General features: G+C 45.2%; 1 protein-coding gene across 2 annotated transcripts in view; it reads right to left on the bottom strand.

Annotated features, from left to right (window-relative positions):
- The window catches only part of LOC124192315 (probable G-protein coupled receptor 158), a 51,966-nt gene that overhangs the window by 4,014 nt on the left and 22,408 nt on the right, over window positions 1-25,544 (bottom strand). Inside the window, exons 1-5 of one of the 2 annotated variants that reach the window (XM_046585531.1) lie at window positions 17,471-18,250; window positions 1,233-1,376; window positions 962-1,151; window positions 256-324; window positions 26-135 (exon numbers count right to left, since the gene is read on the bottom strand). In XM_046585531.1, the coding sequence (XP_046441487.1) occupies window positions 26-135; window positions 256-324; window positions 962-1,151; window positions 1,233-1,339 (476 nt within the window). In that variant the 5' untranslated portion in view covers window positions 1,340-1,376; window positions 17,471-18,250. Of the gene's footprint in view, window positions 1-25; window positions 136-255; window positions 325-961; window positions 1,152-1,232; window positions 1,377-17,470; window positions 18,251-25,544 lie in introns of those variants that run through there. The other variant, XM_046585540.1, reaches the window with a different exon arrangement.

Raw genomic sequence — 25,544 nt, 5'->3', positions numbered from 1 at the left:
TATTCTTTAGATATATCATATTTACCGGTAGATTTTCAAGATAATGGTGCCGTAGCAACAGGTGAATCCGAGCTCACGTAGCCAGGGCTCCAACAGGCAGAGATCAGCCGAAGATTCAAAGTAGCGCACCACCACCTTTTTTAATTGAATAACGACGCAGGTTATTAATTTCGTCAATAGCAAAGTCATTGGTAATCGATGGCGAGGAATAATCCGATCACAAAAAAACGTCTCTAGACAAATGTGTGTACGTACAATGGAGTAGAGAAGTAGGGCGCCGACCAGCATCAATTCCAGGAGGATCCAAGCCGATCCGGCGATAGCCTATTCCATCAACGAGATGATACGACATCAATGGTGTGCGACACGTGAAACGTAAAGACGGTGAATAATAGATGGACCACCCCCATCTCAGGAATACAAGGAGGACAGGTATATATTATTAAATAGAATCCGGTCGGATCGACAAGGACAGAGAATGGTGTGATGCCAGTCTCAGGAGGAGAAAGGATACCAGGAAAAAACTAGGAAAAAAAGGAGGATGTGCGTCATCGACGTCTCCAATGAACGACGACCTCACTGGAAGGACTTGCTCATGAGATCCCATTTCGTTCGGGTTTTCTTTCGAGATGACAATCACCGAGAGAGGGGAGAGGGGGGACTCTCATATATTTCTACACACTCTGATGGTTGTCGGTTGTCAATAACGTGGGGAATATACAAAACGGAATAGGCGGACCGAGAATCAACAATCGGGAAACGGCAGCACACAATCATGTGTTATACCAATCATAAAAGTTTCAGCCGTTGTCAAGGCGCCACAAGCTATATTTGATGGTGATGATGCGAGTAATGTGCTAGCTATATTAGCTAGTCCAGGAAACTTCTTCATATTGACTCCCCATTTGAGCAAAATGCCAAATGTAAAACACAATGCCGTCATGTAACGCGCGGTAGGTACCTTGTATTTGCGGTAGCGGAAAACCAGGAAGGCCAGGAGGAGAGCGACCAGCATGCAGGCAGCCTGGACCGAGATGGCAATCGTTCGTAACAGATGGTCGTAAAGTTGTTGTTGTTGCTGTTGGTCTATCGGCTGATGGCCGTTGGACGAGGTCACCACTGATGAACAGCCGTCGCTATTGTTGCACATCCTGCAGTAAATAATAAAAACGGGAATCAAGGATAAATATTGTGATTTTCTTTTCTAAAATAAAACAAATAAAAAAATATACTTTGCGAGGCTGTTGTCAAGCTGGGTGAGATGGTCTGGTGACGATGGAAATGGCACTGCTGAAATTGGTTCCATTTGGCTCGAATAATTGAAGGTCGTGGACTCCATTGCAGTACGACAATAACGTCATTCGATAGGCGGGGACCTATAAATAGTTTAGATGCGGCGATTTAGTAATGGTCTCGCTCTATCCGACCTGAACCCGCCAACAGCGGGTTTGTATTATTCCCTCTCTCTATAGTATCTTCATCTGTGAAATTTTCTCCCTTGTTATTGTTTGTTATTCCCCGGTTTATTCTTTTAACAATGCAAGATCCTTTTCGTTATTCTGCCCAATCCATTCCGGCCTTTATTTGGCAACTAATCTGATATAATACTCTCTGATCCGATTGGGTGACTCGAGTCGACTCCTCGGATTTTGATGCGATTATCAGCAAGACCCTGTTAGTGCTAGAGGCGTTGGCTTTTGGTCTTATAGATAGTCGCGATACACTCGCGTGTACTACACGGATCAGCTTTTACTTGATTGAATGCATCACTAGATTACGTAAGCCGAGAAGAAGCACTCCACCTAACCCATTGATGACTGATACGATATACAATTTCGCTCTATACCTTGTTTTTCTCTTTCTCTGGAAGAAACAACGAAATACTCTTCTTCTCCCTCCAACGCAATTGTTGATTTAATATGTAAAGGGCATGGAGAGATAGCGGCTATTCTTTTATTGCCAAAGGGCATGTAAGAAAGCTGAGAGATGTACAATATGCAGAGACCTCTCCTGCGAAAGGTGAGGACTGAGGTACGGTGGCAAAATAGCGAGAAATGATTCAATAGTTGTTGTTGACTATCCCACACACAGAGGGAAGACGCAGGATTGCATGGGGATCGATAAAAGCAGATGTTAGCAAGGAGAGATGTGTATATCTATCTCCAGTCTAGTGTATATTGAACATTGCTCTCGGCAACCGTCGAGTTTCATACAAACAAGAAGCTCAGCGTGCGTTCCCCATTCGCCTCCACGGTTGAGACTGGCACTGCTGAGACTAGTATTTACATTCAATATCCCACATTCCCTAATATCAAATATGCTTAACCTATTTATACATATATATACGCATATTACGTCGCTCAAAGGTAGACGGTGCCATGGTAACCAGAACAGTCCCGCAGTTGAACAATAGAAATCGGCAACCCGACCAAAGCGAGGGAGGAGAAGCTCTTATTGAATAAGTAGCCAGAAAACAGCGGCATGTTAGACGGCGCTAGTACCCGGATGAGTAACCAGTAGGATTGTTGCCGCCTACCGTGGAGAAAGGCCTGGAGCGAAGGTGATAAGCACAGCGCACCTTAAAAGTGATGGACTGTATACTGTACGACGACAAACTTCTTTTCTTTCTCGGAAGTTCTTTGGTGCAAGAAAAAGAAGAAAAGGATGTTCTCTCTGCTCATCTTTCTATACATAATAGAGCTCATTGCCGGTGCAGGCGTGAGACCCACACAGGGCGACAGCATTTTGTTGTGGATACTGTACACGGAGAATCTCGTTGAACGCAGCGCTGGAGGGATGAAAACGGTGTTGTCTATGATATGCCAGCTATGCAGTTTTTGTCTATAATATATACGTAGAGATATGATACACACAAGACTCGTGTGCTGTTATCACGTCTCGCCCATGCAGCCTATATCTAATATTCTCTATGGAGGGTGTCTAATATGGACGCGGTTGGCGGCTCAAAAGACATTTCCTCCTTCCGTTCTTGCGGGCAATGCGGATATAAAAAAAAAAGACTAAAGGATCCATCTATACATCAGCAGTACATGTGAATAGGTTCCCCCATATGTGCGTTGATGTTGTACAGCCAATAGGCGCGCAGTTAATATTCACGGGGGTGTACATAAACTCTGGGCCATGAATTATATACATGTAGTTGCGTGTTGTCGGATATTTTCGGTCGTCGTATAATAGACATTCTGCGAATCCAATTTACTGTTGTTTGAAGACTTTAATCAAGTCATTTCCTGTCACAAACGGAAAAGATAAACGCAGACGTCCAATCATAATGCACCTAGAGGCTATACGCCGACATATTTCAGTGTTGTTGCCCAGCTTTTTGCAGACGTATAATTAGGTTGCTCACACCAACCTTCATCAAGTTCTATTGCTACCCCCCTTTTGGATTTCCATCGCAGATTTATAGCTTTGATGTAAACTTAATTTACGATTTTTGATTCAGATGGATGTAGTTTCCCGGTTCTCGTTCGGGCTATTCGTCTTGTCCTGTCACGGTACCAGCAACAGCAATGGAGAAAAGCAACTTGATTACGTCCAAGTTGGTTGACAGTAGTAGGAGAAGCTCAGGATTCGTCAAGTGAACAGCAGCTGAGCCACTTCTCACGTGTATTAGATGTCACGATCCGCAGGAGAGACTCTTGCTTCTTGTTTTCAAGACGGCCAGACGGACACAGAGAAATGTTCAGTCGACCTGACCAGCACGTCTCTCCGCAGTTGCTGCCACCACCTCTTCACTTCGTCTAGCCAATGCCGTCATAAGGAAACAAGAAGCGCAATCGACGTGTGTGCCTTTCAGTAAGAGGATGACGAGATCTTGTCATGAATAGCTGAAAAGAGTTTGGCCACTTGACGAAAAGGAAATAAAACTACTGTAGGTAAATTAGTTCTTTGATGCCAACAGCCGACAATTGATCGCCAACTCAAGACTTGAGACAGATGAATACAAACAACTTGCGACACACGACAGGCCGTCAGCAGCATAAATTGTCTGTCTCATTTCTTCTTTTGGCCTTATCATGAAATTCATGACCCCTTGTCGGATGTAATAGAATTTCGACGGGGCAGGAAAAACTTGTCGCATTCCATTTCCAACTTGTGCAGAATGTCTGGGTCTAGTTGCATTAGCCAATGCAAAGCTACGACGACGGGATTGCCGGCGAGTGACAGCACTAAAGTTGCTACCATTAGGGAATAAGTATAAAAGTATTCGTAGTGCATTCAAGTCAAAGGGATTATTATTGACTTTCGCAATTTATTTCAAAGTGCATTGCCCGTCATTCCACTTTACCAGCTCCCGCTGCTCCTCCCCAAGTGGTACATTGGCAGCGTAGGTGTGCACTCCATATGTAAAACGTGAAATGCAATACGATTCGCATAATCTTGTTGGCATTTATGGAAAAAATAACGCGCAGTTCCGTGCGGTCGACATTACCACGAACTGAGACGGCACTCAGACGAGGATCCGTTACGTAACGAGGATTCCACAGTGGGCAAACAACAAAAGCGAAATCTAATAACTGCCGAATGAAGAAAGGTTCACGAAAGAAAGCGAACAACACCCAACGGCAGTTTGGTTGGTGAGGATCAATAGTCATCAACAGCACGACTGAGGTCATCAAACGAGATCCCATCACTCCCCAAACTTTTCTTCTTCCTCTGAAAGTTACGTACTCCAGATCTTTTTGTTACCTATTTCCCGCACGCCGTTGGCCATTGCACGCCATCAACTTTAGTGAATCCCCCCCGAAAGAAAGAAAAGATGAACAACCGGTTCGTGAGTCTCACCAGATGATGAAAACGACGTATGCAAATAACTTAGAAAAAATTCATCAAGAAAATAGATATATATACTGTAGACCAGAGCGGGCAGACCGACGACATCACAAAGCCATAAAGTGCGCAAAGGGGCCGTTGAAGCCCACCGCAAAACAACTGTGCCACATATCCAACATTTAAGCAAAGTCAACATTCAGTCAGGATTGGCCATCCACACGGAGACGAGCGAGGTGGATCAATGCCGACCGCTTTCAGGGTTGTGTTGTGTCTGCGCTGCTTTGTAGTGCCAGTTCCAACTAATAATACCAGACAGCTATTCCAACATTGCAGCCTCACTTTGTAGATGCAATATAAGCGCCATCACTTGAGTTGTGTCATATAATACTAATATTGCAGGAAAGCCGATGAGAGTAGCCTATACAAGCAAATAATAGTCTAGATGTTGTTTCACTCGCGGATCATTGAGTCCGGGCTTCTCTACTCGGCACCGACAAAGGGTTGCTTTTTTCTCTGGCCACTCTGGCATTCCTTCAATCCTTCCTGTATATTATATACTGTCTCGCTGGGGCGGAAGAATGCCAATGACATCAAAACAGAAAGGGATTTCAGGGTCGAGCAGCCAGCCCTTGTCTGCCGTCCAACATCACAAGTCCTACATGTTCGCGGCGCTTCAGTCATGTTGGAAGCGATGCCACTGGGCATATCAAATATATATGGGTCACACACAGAGACTACGCAATAGGACGGCCCTTTGTGAATCGACTACTTCCGGTCGTGATCACAATTGACACATAATAGCGCCTATGGCTGTACGTCGATCCTGTGAAGAGATGAGGGATACAGCTGGAGGGGAGAATCCTTCTTGACCGGACGATCAATACTAACAGGCGAGAGAGGACGGATACATAGAGCCGGAAGGAGCGTCTTGGAAAACGTTGATACAGCAATCGACAAAGAAGAAGAAGAAGAAGAAGAAGAAGAAAAGTGTGTCTGTTTGCAGTGCTCTGTGAAACTGGCCGGAAAAAAAAGAGACAGCAAAGAATGTATGTAACGTAGGCGCACAAGTGGGGGGCCCATTACTACTACTGCTACAACACACGAGTTGTTGGTTTTGTTACATACAGTACGAGCTGCAATGCCTGTTCACGGAGGTATAAATAAATGATCACAGTTGCGACTCGTATTTGTCTCAGCAACTCTTGTGATATATGTTGCGTCTCCATTGGCCTAATTTCTTCTTCTTTTCTCCCCTACCAATCATTTCCTCCTTTTCAGGTTGTTCGCACATGGATGACTCCACTTTTCATCTTTTCCTTTACTTCCATCAATTCGTGTCTTTTGATTTATCCCTCACACGGATTGTCGGCACTCGGCAGGAGCTATATGCATCAAAACTCGTCGATCGAAATGAAGAAAAACGGCTCCGCCGATCGATTCCCCTTTGTAAGGTTCGCCGACGGAAAGAAATTAGTTCTTTTTATTGCAGCCGCCGCCTAGAGGTAATAACTCTCCATCCTATATTCTCGTCATTATGCGTCTCTCTCTCTCTCTGTCGTGTCGTCATTATTCAACCCCTCCGTGATATAAGTTATCGTTTCAAGCATTTGCATACAAGTTAGTTGCCGTCCAGATCGAGGCGTTATGACAGGACGTGTGCGTAGGCGACAATTCAAGTTTCAAATCCAACTCTTCTCGCTGGGAAGCATCGAGCCTCGGGGTCCACCTCATTATTCACACAACCATTGCTATGCACAGCTTGGCAATATTAGGCACGGTCTCTGAAGCTCCATTATTAGGCTTACTATTATGATCCGGCCGAAAAGAAATAGGATCCTTTACTTGTCTCTTGATTCAAATTTGCCACCAGCTTGACAATCCCGCCATCCATTTGAAAACAGGAGAATGAAGGATGGCTTGGTGAATGACGTCATTGAAACCAAAGTCAAACTTCTGCGATTGGCCAATTCCTGCCAGAAGAAACAGCAGCTCTTCGTTTTTATAAAATAACTGGAGCTGGTACGATCCTGCTGCTGCTGCCGTGTCTTTTTACGACCAAGTTTTAACGGCGTCCAAACTACTACTATGTCTGTCTCCATACTAGCGCGCGACTACTTGTAATAACAAGTGGGGAACGTGCCCGCGCGTTTGCTACTTTATCCCAATTCTCCGTTGAGAGTGTCGTCATACTCCCGCCACGCTCTTCACATTTCCCGAACGTTGGCAGAGTTTTGCCACCTCGATTCTCTCGGCACACCGCGTTTTCAACTCCCTTCTCCTTTTGGCGTTTCCATCGCATCCCACAATTTCGACTCCTTTCAAGTCGAGTCGATAATTTGGCGTCGCGCTTCAACTCCTGCAGGGTAGACGCATCCCACAGACGTGTAGACCACACACACAAAAAAAAAAGATTAAATTACAATTATACGGAAATAGGGAAGTAGAGAGAAACACAAGCGTCCAAGGTAACGGCGTTTGATCTCCAGTTTCACGGTCTGTTGTGCAAATACAGCGCCCAATAACAAACCGAAAAGAGGACGCGATCAACTCCCTGCCCGGCGCTAGGCTGCGCTCCAATTTCTTAATATTTTCCTTCTTCGCCATCATTTTGCTTTTATTTCTTCTCGGTTATCTAACCATAAATATATAACCAACAGAGCACAGACTTTTCCTTCCGCAAAAGAAAAAGTCTTTCGTGGCGTTGCGGTCATTTCTCCTAATTCACCCAAATCTCATCGAGCAAAACTTGTGGGCCGCTTTATATACACACTCAATTCTTTTATTTATTTATTTATTTTTTTTTGTCGACCACGAGCTAGAAGCTAGAATCTTTTCTTCTTCCTTTCGGCTGGTTGAAGGCGATTCTGACGAATTGTCAATGTGAAAAGAAAGGACGACGACAACAAAAGAATATTACATCAAAAGAGAATGAAGGAATTTAATCGCACCATAAAGAGCCTGCAGCGGCCTATGATAAAATAAAGTCTATTATTATACATACATTCGATCCTTTATATGTGTATATATCTATAGAGAGTGTGCATGTACAATTGTACATGCACACTGGGCCGAGGACAGGAACAGGAAGATCAATTCAATGAAATCGTCGAACCATTCGTGCCCAGATATTGCCCCACCAGAAAAGAGGACGGCCAAAGTTAATTCCTATACAATGCATTTCGACTTGATGGCGTCTCATTTGCCCTAGACACTCGACATCACCACCAACAACAGAGATTCTCTTTTGTTCCACTGCTGAACTGCTAGATGCATTTCAGTCGAGTCGAGTCAGGATCTAGCGCGCATCAGAGCGAGAGAATAAGGAAATGGTGGAGCGAACGAAAAGAGTAGATGGATGGATAGAGAGATGAAAGTGAAGGGAAGGAAATCAAGTTGTCTATCCTCGGTGGATGACACTGCAGCAGCAGCAGTAGTAGTTAATCAGTGCTCTTTGGCGTGTGAGCTTGTTATCGCTGCAGGGACATTTCCAAGAGTGTGCCAGTCGACAGTGTAAAGCAAGTGACACACTTCAACCCAAAGCGAACTCGGCAAGAGCAGTCCCACCCACCCATCCGACAATCATCACCAATAATTACATTTATAACGTTGATTCCCCGCTCATCGGCTCGCCCACTCCTGCTGAGTGACGGAAGGTCGACAGAGCCGAATATTACACTTTTACATCCTACGCCAAAGATGACCTCCCTATCCCATCCACTTCATTCTATTAGCCAATTCAGTCGGCTGTTACATCTTTGTTTCAGCTTTGCTGAGCGGGCGGCAATGGACAGCAGCAAATAATAAAACAGGCGGAGGATCATGAGGATCACTCTCCATCCCCGAGAAATAAAATAAAATAAAGAGAATGGATGGAATCAGAAATTTCTGGCATCGTCCAGATTCTTTGGACGGCAAAGTGACATGTGCAATACTACTCAACCAACCGGTAACACTACTCGGGCAACTGCCGCATCATTTCGCCAACTATTAGAGCCGCCTAATAAACTCACGGCTAAAGTGACTCTTTATCGCCGTTTAATCTACTCCAACTTTAATCTACTTTTTCTTATTTACTATCTGCGTCCATCAGACTGCAAATTCAATCGATTTCAAGTTAGGGTCGCATTGATTCGGCCAAATTTACGGTACGTCGATTGCGGGAATAAACTTATCATTAAATGAGAACAAAAAGCAATGGAAGAAAATGACGGCGGAGTTATTGAATTTCATCAATTCCTCAACAGGGACAAGAGCCAATAATTCGTTCCAATTTCAGTGCAATTTCCTGCAACCCAATAAAGAGTTTAATAATGTAGGGTAGTCAAGTTGAATGTATATAATGTGGCCGTTACATGGATCACTGACCAACAATAACTCGAGCAATAACGATGAGCTTCGAGGCCATGCAAGAAAATAAACAAAGCAAACAAGCGAAAACACAAACAGACACACGACAAACAAACAAACAAGGAGTGACGAAAGGGACCGAAATAGGAAAAGGAGGAGAGTACTAGAGTCTTAACAAGAACGCCATCATGCAAACAACAAGGATCAAAGGGGGAAAGAGGTTGCCCATACGGCGCAGTCAGACAAGAGTCCTGCTACTCTGCCCACGTACATATATACCGCCCCATGTCTGAATTGGCCATTACACATGCGGTTAAAGAATACCATCCTTCGCCAGCAATTCATTTGTCTTAGTCGTATTTAACCTATATGTAATTCGAATCTTATAAAACCTTGATATGCGATACGACATGTAGCGTAGCCTCCCACCGTCGGCTGGAATAGTCGTAAGATGTATTGCTTCTGAGAATTGCATTGTATACCAATACGGTCGCATTAGATTTCCACCGATCTCCTCTTGTTTCATTATTTGGAAAAGCATTTGATTCTGCGATTGTTGTTAGCTATCTGTCGACGCACATTCATTTGAGTCCAGTGCATTGCTTGGGACAGAAAATCGATTCTATACCGCTTCCTTGCATCCCCGATATACTCTTCCAATATTCTTCTTTAAGTTTATGCCATTCAAATGAAATCAAACAACATGCTCGTGTTTGTTTCTCCTTCGACTTGAAATCCTTTCGCTTCCCATTTTTCCTATTCGGCCGGGGTGAAAGGAGTCAAACAAACGAAAAACCGAATCATAAGATCAGAAAGAATCCGGACGAGAGGGCGAACAAACCGAAAAGGAAAGACACACACACACAAGTTCCAAGTATTACGAAGGAAAATAAAAAAAAAAAACTGTTATAGGAAAAGACATTTCGAGTAAGTGACGAGCACAAGAGGGAAAGTGCATCGGGATAGAACTGGCGTGAATAGACAACATATACAGAGACTTATACTTTGGCTGGTTATTGCTTTAGGCAGGATTCCATTCTTTCTATTTTTGTAGACAAATCAGATGCTCCGTTTCTCGTTTCATCCCTTTAGAGATCTTATCGATTCCACCTCAATCGAAATATAGAGAGTGGAGGGGGGGGGGGGAGGGAGGAGTAGGCGAGAAAGAATATCAAAGTGCAAATAAGAGAACGTATTAATAGAAGCAAAATGGAGACTACAACCCACTGGGGCTTTCATACTTTGTTATTGGAACGCGGGGGAAAGTATGGGGGTTTCATTTTTGACGTGCTTATCTTCGGCCGGCCTACTGTGTAAGGAGAAAGTGACGACGACAAACAAAAAAGGGGAAAAATAACAAAACCAAACTTTGTGTGCGTGTACACACATACACATCGAGTCAAGGACAAATTTCCAGCCGTTTTGTATGTAAGATATTTATATCAACATTAATGAAACCTGCTGAACAAATAGATTAGGTCTCTCCGGATGATTTTCTCATAATTTATTTAATGCAATCATAGGGCAAATTCTACGAAAAGAAGAGCGCGGCAAGACGAAGGGATTACTTAAAATTATTCAAGGAGAAAAATAGAAAGAAAATCACTAAAATTTATTTTTTATCATGGCAAAAGAGAATTTCAAAGCCAAGGATTTAATTCTTTTCCTTAATTCATGTGGGAGGAATGGGCCCTGAATGAATGAAAGATGAACGTTATCATTCTCTACCTCATCGCCCGTAGTAACTTATGCATAGAAAAAAATGTGATCCGCATCCTGCAGGATCCCAGTGTATGGGAGTCGTCGAACGTTTTTTCAGGGATGACGGTTTATGGGCGACTGATGATACGAGATAGTCTTCAGTAGTCACGACACATTTCCTCCATACCAGACGACGACGTGAATAAAGTTGAAACGAAAGTCTCGCTTTACAATAACCAGCTGGAAAATCGTAAACAACGGGGGGATACAATGTGATGAAATCTATCTGCTTGCTTTTCAACGCTTTTCAATGTCCATTCTTTTATTTTTTTTTTATATTTCTAGTTTTGCCAGGGCAACATTTAAATTTATTATCTGTCCAACAAAAAGAGCGGTGTGTCGTCCAGGCCGGTTGGCTTATTCGGCGACATTTCCGCTTTTGGAAGGGAAATTGATGGCAGGACATGTACTAGAACATGCATAGAACTGCCGCTGCAGTATTATACAAGGGGAGAGACATGGGGCTTAATAGTCATAACAGAATACCGAGTTCAGACCATCAAGCTAATAGTAAAGGGACCGTAAAAGATACAAAGAGGGAAAGAGACAAGAGGACTGCTGGACGGACTCGAGCGTCATCATCATATGAATCTTCCTTTCCATTCCGTTTCAAAGAGGCCTCCAGGGATCGGCTGTATAAGGATCGTCTTGGGTACGGTGCCTTACAATGCTGACATCGGAGGAAACCGGGGAGATACGCAACCGGCAAGAAGAAAGAAGAAGAAGAACAAGGATTTACTGCATAAGAGGGACTATACAACCGGGCACTGTAGTATACAATATGTATATCAAGTTGACTACTGGGGTTATAGCTTAAATATAAATAAAAATGTCAATCAAGCGGCAGCAGGGAAAAGCCCAAAGTCTCTTCCACGAAGAGTATCAAATGTACTCTCTAGCTGCACCTGATTGTCTGAAAGGGAGAAAAGAATACAAGGACGACTTTGATTTCGTTTCCTATTGGTTGCCACCGTTGGTTCTTGGTACATTACAACCAGAGTCCTCATCGTTTATGATCCTATTAGAGACCACTTGACGTTAATGTCGCGTGGCTAAGCTCCGCCAAACAACAAACGGTAAAACAAACAACAAGAACATCAAATGCAAGTTGTTGGCTAATAAAAAAGAGAACAAAGTCCTCAGAGTTTATGGGAGCTGCTGTTTAGGCCAACTCTTTGTGCTGTGCACGGAGATGGATCCGCCAGGAACGCGCAATTAAGGGAAAAGAAGAAAAAGAGTAATGGGCTTCTTGTGTTCTCTCGGACTAAACCCAGCACTTGAGTTGCATCCATCTTTCATCTCTTTCTGTCGCCTTTCATTTTCGCGTCTTTTTCCTTCCTTCCTTCCTTCCTTCCTGCCTTTTTCAGAAGGAAAAAGGCCAACTAATTTCCAATGAAAAGATGCAGAGAGCTGATTGAAAAGAGACTCATCAGGACGGGCTAAAGATAACAGACGGGATCAGCAAAGTTTCCAGCCAACGTCCTCCAGGTTTGTGTGCTGATTTGATTTTCGTCGCTGCTGTCATACTCTGCTAATAGAAGTGTCCGTCCTATATACTAACTAAATCTTAAATAGGCCAACGCGCTTTTAACTTTTGCTTTCCGTCCTTTTTTTCCATCGGCCCCATAATAAAACGACTCGCGTCACGCTGGGCAAAGCGCTTTGACGCAACTGCCATACTGTGTACAGCCGGCACCTATTATACTATCATTATCTTTTAATACATCCGGATGGAAACACCATGCCTTGTACTGCTCAGCAGGGTGGTATATATACAAATCCAGTCCACACACACATTATTCTTATATTAGCTAATATCATTTAGCGTATTGATTTTTTTTTTTTTCATTTGGGACCTCCTTGTGTGTGTTCTAATGACTTTTCCCCTTCTTTCTCTAGAAAAAGCTGTCGCCTTTTCTAAGCTTCTTCTTTCTCTTCTTGTGTGTGATCCCATTTGGTCCCGAAAGTTCTTATTTCCCGACCCGTCTTCGGCAGCCTTGTCGCTCTCTTGGCAGATGACAGTCGCTTTGTTGCGCAATGTTTGATATTTTTCACTGGGTCTTACAAGGGCTGCGAGCAGTTTGTTTAGCCTCTTCAGTCGCCACAGCTCGTCGAGATCCCAAAGAAATAAGAGAAAGAAAAAAAAAAAAAGAGTCGACACGACGCCAGGCCGCGTTGCATGGCGGTAATAAGAAATCGCGTGCTGATTTGATTTGGGGCGGCGAAAGAGATCGAGACGAACGAGATCAAAAGGAGCCGAATAACCAAAAAGAGAAAAAAGAAAATGAAAATCATGTTTGACACACACACACCAGAAAAAGAAAAAAAATTGCACTATTCAGATGAATAACTCAATATTCTTCGACGAGAGAGGCAACAATTTCAAAGGGAAGCACAGGATCGCCCAGATGTTATGGATCACATCATCTCTGGTGGATTTGGAAGCGCCTAGTCCAAGAAAATGGACGGGGGAATGTAGTATGTACTGAATATTTTAAGGAGGAGCCCTTGTTTAAAAAATGGAAAGCGTCAAAAAGCCTCGGACGTTTCGATTCAAAGCACGACACAGAGCCAAGAGAGATTCTTTTGTGCCCGTCTCAACATCTCAATTCCATTTCGGCATGTAGAGTGTTGCACTCGTTGCTCAGCACACATCACGCTAGCTGGCTGGCTGGCTCGCTATACTGCCACTCCTACTACTAGACCATGACGGCCTATTTGAAATATTGAATATAAGCCTCTAATCAATAAAAAGCAATCTGCAGCGACAGCCGCCAGCACAGCAGCAGAGCGGGAGTCGCAGTGCCTGAAAGGCGTCGCACTGGGAATCCCGAAGAATCGCAGGAGGCAGCAGCCGACGAGCAGACAGCTGAGGCGGATGAGAGCCATTATCCTCGTGTTCCCTTAGACTTCTCTAGCTCTCTTCTCTTTTCTGATGCCGCCTTTCCCCGCCTCATCCTGTTTTCCCGTCAGGGAAGAAGAAGCGAATGCGTTATGATATGCTCCGTGCAAGTAAAAAAAAGAAAAGAGAGAGAGAGAGTACCCGACGTTCGGGGTTGACAAAGATATTCTTCTTCTTCTTCTTCTTTTTTTGGCCTGTCAGCCGTGGACAAACAAAATGGAGGAGAAACATGTCGCAGCTCATGCCAATAATAGCCCGTAGACTTGGGCCAGCACAAACATTAGTCCGATTCCTCGTACGGATATTGCACTAGGCTCTCTCTATGGCCACGAGGAACGTCGCAACTTGACTAATAATCCGGGATGCATTACATAAAGAGCTAAAAGGGCAGCCGGGCCGGGCGGCCGTTGTGCCAAGCAAAACGAATCTAAGCCTGACTCTGAAAGCAAACAACAACAGTCCGGGCTAGCTAGCTAGTTGCTCTTCTTCTAGTCATATGCGACCAATAACACGGGCGAGTTATTATCAAGTCTTTCTTCTCTAATGACATCATCAGCAGCCGGGGCGCCGACTCGTGTTTCAGTCTCCCCTAATAAAGACAACGCGGCCATCATTAGCCCTCCTGTTATTACCCAGCCAAAACAGAATAGACCAAGATGGAGCCAAAGAAGACTCGTAATGTCCATGTCGTCATTTTCATTTGAAATGCCAGTCACATGCGGAAGGATGCGACCGCAAATCCTGGCAACGGCTGCCAATATCACCTGCAGCTAGATCTACCCGTAATGCATCACAGGCGCAAAATGAGCCGGGGTGACGTAATAAGATGATGGTGACGTGCCGCAGAGAAAGGCGTGAAAGCAGATCAATGGCTTAGATCGAAAGAAAAGAAAGAGAGAAAGAAAAAGAGAAGCGCATGGGATGGCGCAAACATTACAACAAGCAAAGGCCATCTAGAGAAAATAGGAAATGATGATCCGTTGCGGCAGGAGCGGAATAAAACCGCCAGTGAGTGTCACCGGCAACGAGCCCCACACCCACACGGAGCGGATCCATCAAAAAGTAGAGAAATGTCGTCCCATAGAACCATCAAATACGGTCAGGAGGGGGAAAAAATGTATAAAACCCAACGACCCCCGAAGAGTCAATATATGGCAGCCTTCTTCACACATATCGAAAACAAAAAAAACATATATCTAAAAAAAAGTGGGCGGAGGTAAGGGCTTTTCACGGCCTGCGTCGCAGCATCCGCTGCCAAAATGTCGGCGCCAAATAAGACAGAAAGAACAAAAGGCCCCCGGCCGACAGTGTAGCGTGAATATGTGAGCCACAAACGGTGCGCAAAATCTCTTTGTCTACACAGAAATCACTACACATTAGCCGCTACATGGATTCCTCCTCTCTCCACACTTTTTTTTTGGGCTAGTCTATTTGCCCTTTTCTAATTTACCTTTTATTACGTAAAAAAGACTAGCGCTTCATTTTATATTGCCGCATTCCCTAAAGAAAAAAAAGCTGGGCCTTATTTTCTGTTAGCAATTCAGGCAGCCACTTGCGAGAGTAAATGAATCCAAATGGCCACACCCTGCGTAGTAATTTGGGCTGGTCCTTTGATGAGATGAAATAGACTATGCAGGAAGACCGCGTAGGAGGTATTGGCTGCACAGGTTTCGTCAACGGGGGGTGGATCGTATTGATTGGGTGTACGTTGCCTGGGATCTGCTTGGCTTTGAGGCTCAATTACGCCCCGATTGTGTACATCTACTATTTTTTGGATATATACGTATATAGGCCGGTAGAATTCAGGGAGAAAAGAAAGCGTGCTCCTGGCAGCCAACGGCTCCTGTCTCTCCCACTGTGTCAGGAGGAAACAAGGGTTCAGGGACACTGGTGGGCGAAGCCGGCCTGGATGAAAGGGACGCCGGGCGGAAGAGGCGACCTGCCTCATATTGTCGGATAAAAGAGCAACAAAATGAGCAAGGGCATGTTGGACACAGCCCAGTCCTATGGTGGTGATTATACACAAGCCGAGACGTCAAATGAAAAGAGTGCCACCACGACAAGGCTCGACTATCCATCCCGGTTCCCGGATAGCTGCTTTTCTCCATTTCCAGCCAGTGGGGAGTGCTGCAGCCATTCCCCGTCTTATCGCCCAACGTTAGCACAGTTTCGAAATGGAGAGAGAGAGAGATGCCCTGGCCGACAATAGAAACCATTAGACATTCGTAAAAAAAAAAAAAAAACTGTAACTCGGGAATAAAACCCAGGATGATAGTTTAGTAAGGCAGTAGCGGATTGGACTGGCATTGCGTTTGGCACGACGCTTTGTTGCCGAGACTCGCTGTCATTGCCGTAAAAAAGGGAAAGGGAGACTCGCCTATTTTTGTTGTTGTTGTTGCTGTTGTCGTTGGTATAATAATTATTAGGTTTCACGACCCCCTATAACCCCGCCTAGCTTCTCCACCAGGCGCTATTGGCAGATAATTTAAGGGCGAGGGGGAATGTCTGTGCTTCAATCATCCCGGGAGCTCCTAAACTCTAATACTGTTCCTCCTCCTCCTCCTCCTCCTGCTGTTGGCTTCATCGAGTTTGTGCTAATGCACATCTTCGCTTCAGAGTGTTGCCGATAGAGAGGCGAGCATTTCTCATTGCTATTACGGCCCTCCCCGTTATGGTGCACAGCTATTTCGCCCCGACTAATTTCATAGAGTAAAACGCGGGGCTTAGAGCTTAGAGATGGCTGCTGCTGATGCTGCTGCGTGACGTAGTGCGATACACTCGGCCGCTCTAATTAGGATCAGTTTGCAACGAAATGAATGCCAGTGTCGCGAGAGACGACTGGGGCAGACCCACCCAATGGCAAACAAAAAAAAGAAAAAAAATTTCGAACGTGAAAGAGTGCTCCTGCTGCTGCTACTGCCGAGACTGTTTGTACTATTAGTTACAGTCTCATCGTGTAACTGGTCCAAACAAAAACAAACGAGGATTCAAGGAATCGCCTTTCTGTCCAGGAACACAATTAACAGCCTCCTCGGCTGTCTGGAAACAGAATAAAGCCCGTCCATCCGGACTGTACGAGATACGGCAGAGACACAAAGAGTGATGGCAGTGCAAGATGAAGAAAATGCTTTTTGTTCGGCATATCAAAAGACGGGAGACGGGAGATAGGGGGGAGGCAAAACATTCGATTGATGAATTTCGATCGTTCCCCTTTAATTACTCGCACGCGCCTAACGGTCCAGCTAAAAGGGGGCAGGAAACTCCTCAGACGGGCAACAACCCTCATCCTAACCGACAATGGCGTACACAGATGGATTGCTGGCTAGCTGCTTTCATATCTAAGTCTAAAGGCAAAACAAAACCAAAGAGAAGGGTGGTGCTGGAGAAAAGCATTTGTATTTATTGCGGCGTTCCATTCTACTCGCCACCCATTTAACGCCTTCTCGCCCGTCTATTCTATCCCTCCTCCGCATTTCCTCGCCCGTTCCCAACGAAATGCACAAATGCCCAACGGAAATAGATGTCTAGTGGACCAGCAGCGATGCGTTTACATCCACACGGGCGGATAGCGGGAATCCTACCGACGTCACATATCATGTCATTCGCAAATAAGTCACAAAAACAGGACACGAGTCAATCGGTAGACTGAAAAATTCTTCTTACCTTTTTGTTGGTATGATTGTTGTTTGTTGTCGCTCAGGAATAGAATTGTGGCGTCATAACCGACAGGACAAGTCGCACCAAACAATCAGAGAGAGAAGGGCTGAAAAAAGGGGTGAGGGGAATTTTTTGATATTTTTGGGAAATTGTCGAGAGAAAACACGGGATCACGTCATCGGCGCGTCAAGGAACACATTCAAAGCGCGTGGACACGACACACGAGGAAATGGAGAGAGCTAGAGCTAGCTAGCCAGAGAGAGAGAGAGAGAGAAAACACGCAAAGCTGCACGGAAAGGGGGGGCGAAAAGACTTTGGATGTGTGCTCACATCAGCAACACCCGGGCCGGGCAAATGCAGCTGTTGAGTTGATGGCCAAGCTCGATTTGCTCCTGCTTAAATCTATTACCGCCTTCGTTTCTCTTTTATTTTTTTTTCTTCTTCCGTTCCTGAATAAATTACGCCGAGGAGAAGAGAAAACGGGAGAGGAAATGGAACGAACCGGAGCCGACGCTGCACAGACGCCAACTGAAGGAACTTTTCGGGAGGAGACGATAGGAGAAGAAGGGACGCGCAAGATTTCGACGATCCTGCCTCCTTCTCTCTCTCTCTCTCTATCCTGGGCATCAGCTGCGAGTTATAACTAGTACACACACCCACAATGTCCCTAGTAGTAGTAGTAGTAGGATATTCTTCCTTTTTGCTCTTTCTCTCTCTCTCTTTCTTTCTCCACACACTTTACATGTAAGGAGCTCAAAACATAAGAAGAGTCTTAATGGTGGATGGGATCTGGCCACCGTTTTCCTCTCTCTCTCTCTTTTTCGAATCTGTTTCTTTTTACTCTTTTTTTCTCCCTCACATTCTGTTTGTGGAGATGCTGCAGCTGTGCGTCTGCGTCGAGGTCCTTGTCAGACAAGGACATCATTTATTGCCTCCTGCTTCAAAGCAATGCAGTGCAGTACGGGGCGGATATTCCTTCCGTCCCCAGTCACCCTTTTACTCGCCGTGGTGTACACGTAGACGTGCGATAGCCCTACGTGCCGCCGCTCCTGTTTCTTCCTCCAGCCCTGTGATTCTGCGCAGCCGTTGATGGAACCACCGTCGCCGTGGGAGAATAAGATAAATGATCTCGGCCCGCCACTGTGACGCAAAGCTCCTTCCTCCCCCATCGCCCATTTTCAATCGGACTATATCGAAACATATATACATACATTGCGGGAGGCTATAGCCGGGCCTATATTAGAGCACGGGATCTGGCCGCTAGTCCTGAAATAAATCTATCGGTAATCTTTTATTCAAGAAATAATGAATCTATTGAAAAAAATTGAAATAAATCTATCGGTAATCTTTTATTCATTCACAAATCCGATTTGAGACTTTTGTCTACGTGTCCACACAAGAGGACAATCTCCAATGAATAGCCAAACAGCGGCGGACGACGTCTAGGCAATCCATCAAACGCAATTGCGGGTCCACCGGTCATTTAGTTGCAAATATATTCTAATAACGGGACGGGAGGAAAATTAAAAGCTTGATTCTCCCCCCCCCCCAGCTGCTGCGGAATGAGGGAGCAGCTAGAGGAATTCGCATTTCTCCCAGCAGCCGGATTTCTGATAACTCAAGGGATAGGGCAATGCCAATCCGACGCTGGTGCGGAAATAACTCTTTCCATTTCCCCCTCTTCTTGCACACCATTTCCTTTTCGTTGCTCCTCGCAGACGCTTTTCTCGCATTTCATTCGGCGCACCAGAAAAACCTTTTTATCCGACAACAAATAACCTGGAAAAAAAACAAGGAAAGAAGAAAAAAAAGAGGCAAAAAACATCAAGAAACAGTCTACCAGGAGTCGTACAGTCGATAGAGTCTGTACAGCACGTATAGTCTTTCGGGGGAGGGAGGAAGAAGGGGGGAGAAAAAAAAAGAAAAAAAAGGTTCGATTTCCGCTGATGCCATCCAATTTCGGAGCTTCGACGATGATAAGGAAGAAGAAGACTGTCCCAAGCTGCGACTTTCAATCAATCGAATAAGCTTTCGGGGCTCCTTTCTTTGCCTCTTTCCTTTCTTATTTTTATGCTGGCGTATAAATTTTTTTTACCTTTTCCTATTTTCTTTTTTTTTTTCTTTTTATTATAATACCGACAGGTATATTATAAGGGACTCATAGTGGAATTGCATGTGCCTAGAGAAAGAAATGTATAGAGACGCGTTTTAGCACTTTGGGACACACAGTCCCGCGACTTTATGCGTTTCCAAGGACGACCAAAGTATTTCTTGCACACCTTCGTGACAAAACGAACCAAGAAAAAAGAAGAAAAAAGAAAAAATTAATCTAATTATTCAACAATAATCAACGACCGCAAGGTCAGGGGACTGCGGACCTTGTGTCATTGATTGCGTCGACTGAACAAAACCGAATTTCTTCTCCCACTAAACTTTTGAGTTTTCCATGGGGAGAAAATGTGCCGATCTGTCTGATTGAAGACGAGCTCGTTCATCATCCACGGGAAACATTCTGCGCTATCGATTGATAACATTGGACAAAGAGGAAGGGAAAAAATAATCAAAAACTGTCGGGAAGAGGGAAGCATGATTATTTATCACGCATGATGGAACCTCAAGTCTCTACAAATCACCCAACAGTTCAATTATCCACCCAAGAGTTTGTGTTGTCTGGAAAGCCGAAAAGTGAATGTTTACGTAAGTAGATGCTGCTCCGCCAGTTGGCGGATATAATGAATAATACAACAAAGGAAAAATAAAGGCAATTCAGTTGAATAGATTCGGCTATCGACTTTTCCAGTCACTACACCCAATCGCGGCTGGAACGATTAAGCTCTGTGAGAGAATGGCCGCCTGATGCAAAACGGAATAGAGCCCCCTTGAATTAAACTAGAGAGCGAGTAGATCCTCATTGCAATCAAAATCGAAATTGACTCGACGTTTTCCACAATGTCTTGGAAAAGGAAACTTTTAATAGTTTACGTAATAGCATTGCCTAGTTTCCAAATCACTGCCCTCGCAAAGCCCCGGGTGATGTGTGCATTCGTGAGCAGAGTGGTATAACGCCAGACCTAAATAATTAACGTGCCGTGCGATGCATCGGAGAGCGAGAGAGAAAGAGAGAGAAAGAGTGGCCAGCAAGGAAAAAGAAACTTATAAATAGCCTCGACTATAAAATAACTAGCGGTGCGGGACTCGACTATAAATATACCTGCACAAGGGGCGACTTCTTCTATCAAACGAGTCAAGTGTCGACCATCAGTCAGCAGCTCGCCAGTCAAGTTCACGCCATTATAAAACGTTTCATCGGCTACAAAATGCGCCCTGGCGCTATACGTAACTGGTTATTTGATTTGGAAAACGGGGTCACGTTGTATTATGTGATTACGTCCGTTAATGAGATCGGCCATCGAGTTATCGGCGCTCAAAGTTCAATTCCACACAGTCAATAAAATCGTCCCAGGCAACACGACCGCTGCTTTTAAAAGGGCAGCAGTTGCCAGGTGAAATGACTTTCTCTTTCTGGGTCCCGACTCTGGTGGTGGTGGTGGTCAGCCGGTCAGTTTCAGGTTTAATAGCACCGCGGGAGGATTTGCAGGCAAGGCGTGCCGAGGGGATGAAACGCGCAAGTCCCGTCGGCGTTGGATTTGACTCCGGCGTTACATTTCCTAAACGGAGAGCAACCCCCTCCCTCCCTCCTTCACGACCAAACGAACGAAACGCGAGAGAATAGACAGTACACACAGAGAGAAGAAAACGACCTTCATCATAAAACCAAGCCCATTTGCCCCTTATATTCAAAGAAGCAACCGTTGGACGGCCCCACACACACACACACACACACACAGAGACAAACGAACCAACGAAACGTCGACTCGCTTTTTATTCGTCGTCCGTCGCCCGAGTTGACTTTTTGGGTTTTTTTTTTTTTTTGTGTTTTCCGCCTGCACTTTTTCTCTCCCGTCGACACTCTGAAGAATCGGCGAGGCAGAGAAGCTGCGACATTCGTCGGATTTGGAGAGAAGCGGCCGTGCGCGGGTCGGCACAGTCAATTGTGCAAACGTTCAACTTTGGCAAGGCGCCCATCAGCAGCCGAGCGGCTTTTTCATGGCCTCTTCTTTCTTTGATCGTCCATTGTCATAGTCTCCCGACCGTCGTATCAACTCACGTACGTATCGGAATCATTTCTGCATCACAACATCCCAAAAATATCATCAAGGCAGCAGGAAAATTCCGCAAAACCCGTCGCGAGAAGAGCCAAGAAGACCTTCGCTTCCACTCAGTCTATTCCCTCGCTCGTTATTTCCTTCGTTCCAATTCAATTAGCATATCGAAAAGAAAAGAAAAAATAAGATTCGGCTGCGCTGCCTCTCCATCGTCGTCGACCTCTTTTGTCCCGGGCGATTTAGTAGTGCGCCGGCCCAGCTGGATCATCAGCAGTGTTGATGTAATTTAGAGTAGATGCGGAGGAGGAGTGACTGGTGTCGTTCGAAAAGAGCCTAAGAGAATCAAGAGTGATGATGACGGCAACTCCCAGTTGACAAATTGTCAATAGGACAACATCATCGTTCAAAGCCCCGAGCGAACGGAAGAAAGAAACGAGAAGAAATAGTCAAAACGGCGATGGATCGATGGGCACAAGGCCAAACGCGGAAGACCTTTTGAATTTCACCGCCAGCATGTGCGCTCCCTTATTTTTCACATCGTCCCTCGCAGCGATCCCGAGACGACCGCGTCACTGACGTCAACCACACATTTCTGCCAACACCTGATTGGACTTGGGTGTGTTGATTTTACCCATTGAAACTGCACGAGTGGACACAGACATGGCCGCTCCGCCAAAGGCTGTTGCATCACCAGCCGTTCGTCTCCTTCTCAAACCCGCGACGACGACAACAAACACGACAGTGGCAGTAGCCGGGCAAACAACGCAGACAGCTCCGAAACCCAAGAAAAAGAAACCGCTGATTGTCAATCGACCGCCGGCCGTCAAACCCAAAAACCGCAAACCCATCGGCTGCTCGAGTGTCGGCGGTAAAAAGTTGATGAAAAACGCCGATTGTTTCCCCATTCCGTTGGCTTTCCTCTACCGCGATCCGCGACCCACAATGGGCCGTCGTTTGGCAGCCGCCGGAGGAGGAAATGGCGTCGGAGGTGTCAGCGGAATCAGCGGAGGGGCGTCGGGTGGCGGCGGAGGAGTCACCGATCATTGGGAGGAAACCGACGGCGACGGTTTGCCCATCAAAGAGACGGCCGAGCAATTGCGGGAGAAGAAGACGCTCTACGCGGCCAACATGGCCCAAGCGCAAGCCTTTCAGAATAATTACCGATTCCAGGACGCCCAGTCGGCTTTGACCAAGGTAAATCTCATTAATCCCATTTTCACTATTTACGGCCGTCGCTGTGTCAAATTGAGTCGATGAGGCCCTGGACCAAGGGCCATGACACTGGAAAGTATTTGCACAGCCTGGTGGCGAATGCTTTGATGGGCCGTTTGGCTTTGGCTGCTCCTTTCGCGTTTACGCTCGCAACCTTTGACATACTCAAAACTACTTTCCATGAGCTCCCCCCCACCCCCCTACGAATGTCAAACGAATAAAACATGAGCTAGTGCCGCGATGGAATAAGGTAGAAAATCCCTCGAGTTCTGCAAGAAGATAAAAGAGACTTTTTGTTTTCTTCGTGAGCCCGGCAGCCAAGCGCACAACTCGGAAAGAGAAAGGAGAATATAATCTGTCATTTGCACCATATCCACGACGTTCCTCCTACTCACACACACACACACACAGCCAACTCTCATTGCAACGAGCGCACCGAGCAACGCCCACCCACTACATCTCTCTCTCTTTCCAACCCTTCCAAAGGAAAAACAACTCCATCATTCTTCTTCTACTTCTTCTTCTGTCCCATTTTTTTGTTTTGTCAAAATTTTATTTCCTCCTACCCAGTTCTCTGGAAACGCCCATCAGCTCCAAAAATATAATGATGTTTGTATTTTAGTTGGCACACAATCATCTCGATGGAAAATCGGAAACTCTATTCAAATGACAATTCCGGCCTCTTTCCTTTCACAAAGTTTCACGTTTTCGATCCTTCTTCCGTGAAATTTTGGTTTAATTTCCACAGCACGCATGAACGCAACCCTCTCGAGTCTTGTGGCCTGAAGGGAGTAGAAGGTGTGGATCAAGGGGTTTGTGTAGAGACCGATCGCGTCCCACTCAGGATATCCGATTCCTTCCGATTCTCCCCCCACTTTTGGTACAACCATCGAAGCCGAGAGCCAACACTCGAAGCAACTTGTCTTTTTTTATTATTATTATTATTTTTATTTTTTATCGAACGTATTTATTTCTTTCCCCCTCATTTTGTCTTCAGCGTTTCTCTTTATAGTCGTCCACCCTCTCGCCATCCATTTTCTATGTCCCCCGACTTCGCTTCTTGTTTTGCTTTGCAGGAGGAGGAAAGAATAAGAGCGGCGAGACTTCTCGACACTACTCGATTTGATGAATCGACGACAGTTTCCGTGACACTCGAATCGATATTATATATACGTATACAAGCACGTGTAGCTATAGAGGAACTATACACATCCGGGCGGCAGCTGCACTGTTTCTGTGTGTCGCCATGGCGTCCGAGATTCCTCTTATTCTTCTCACAAACTTGTTATTAGTTTCTGTTTTATTGTGTGTAGGGTTATGCAACAAAGAAAAGCTAATCTCACGTAATAACTCCACTTCAAGTTGGTGCCCATTACATGGAAATCTGTTGCGCAATTTCGGAACGTCATTTCAGATTTGGACAATTCATTTCCCACTTGAACGACACAATGAAAATGCACCATTACAAACAACAAATGACAAGTCAAAATAGATCGGACAAAACGTCAGGGAATTTCTCTGTGCGATCGAAAATGTGATTGTTTTGACGGAGAATAAGACAAAACCTCCGACGAAATTGAATTGCTGAAATTGCGGAACGGATAGGCTTCTGGAGTGAAATGAGTGAATTTCTTTGGAAACGAGTCGTTTATTTCGTGGAATTCAATTTATTTCGGGTTGAAGAGTTCCATTCAAAAATTCATTTTCCCAGTAGGCCTTTGGCCCGTCTCTCAAATCCTTTCAGAGTGGGATAATATTAATTTCCGCCTTTGAAAAAAGAGGCTAGAAAATGTCAAAATCAAGTGGTAATCTCGTTCAAGGGGGATGAAATAAAATTCCATGGAGCTGCGCAAAAGATGGACGGCCGAGTGTCATCATAAGAAAACTCATTTCCCTTTTGGTAGACGTAACGCCTAGCTGTGCATTCTTGCATGCATATTGATCACTAGTTTTTGAAGCCCATCGGTCGGCTACATTACGAGACAACTCGAGGAAGGAGTAGAGAATAAACGACTCACACCAAATGCAGTAAATCAACGCTAAGAAAAGTTTGGTGGTCACGAATAGCCGAGCTCAGCCATCATCTATGCTAAACCACAGGCGCAAATGGATCTGACGCCCTCGACGACGACGCCGCTCTACTCACCCCTACACCAACCAGGCGACGACCGCCGTGCCATATACTTTCCTTTAGTGTAACACCAACGCCATATAAAAAACCTACAGTCCGCATACATATAATAGAGCCAACCACCCGGAGAATTCTCTCTCTCTCACCAGCAGCAGCAGCAGCAGCATGCACATCGCTCCCAAACTTTCAACGTACAACATGGACAGTTAGTTGTTCTGCTCTGCTCGCTGGTTATTCCTCATTCTCTCCTTCCATATTTATATGCCGGGGCACGCAGCGACCGGCAGACAAAAGATGAGAGGGTGAAAAGAAAGGAAATCAAAAACGACTTGCCAGATATAGAACACAAGGAATCATGATGTGCGTGTCCAGACTTCCAAATCGCTTATCCATTAGACAACTACTACTACTACGACGACGACGACTACTGCGACTACTATATTATACTATATGGGGCCTGCCACCTATCTGGATATCTAGGTGGGCGAGGCGCCCCTGTAATCACCTAAATACGCAAGAGGTCCCTATATTACTCGTTGGTGTCAATTCCTTTTATCTGTTCCGGCTGCTG

This window comes from Daphnia pulex, chromosome 1 (genome assembly GCF_021134715.1).
Source record: "Daphnia pulex isolate KAP4 chromosome 1, ASM2113471v1".
NCBI lineage: Eukaryota > Metazoa > Arthropoda > Branchiopoda > Diplostraca > Daphniidae > Daphnia > Daphnia pulex.
The sequence above is the reverse complement of the archived record's forward strand: the minus strand, read 5'-3'. Positions and strand labels throughout refer to the sequence as shown.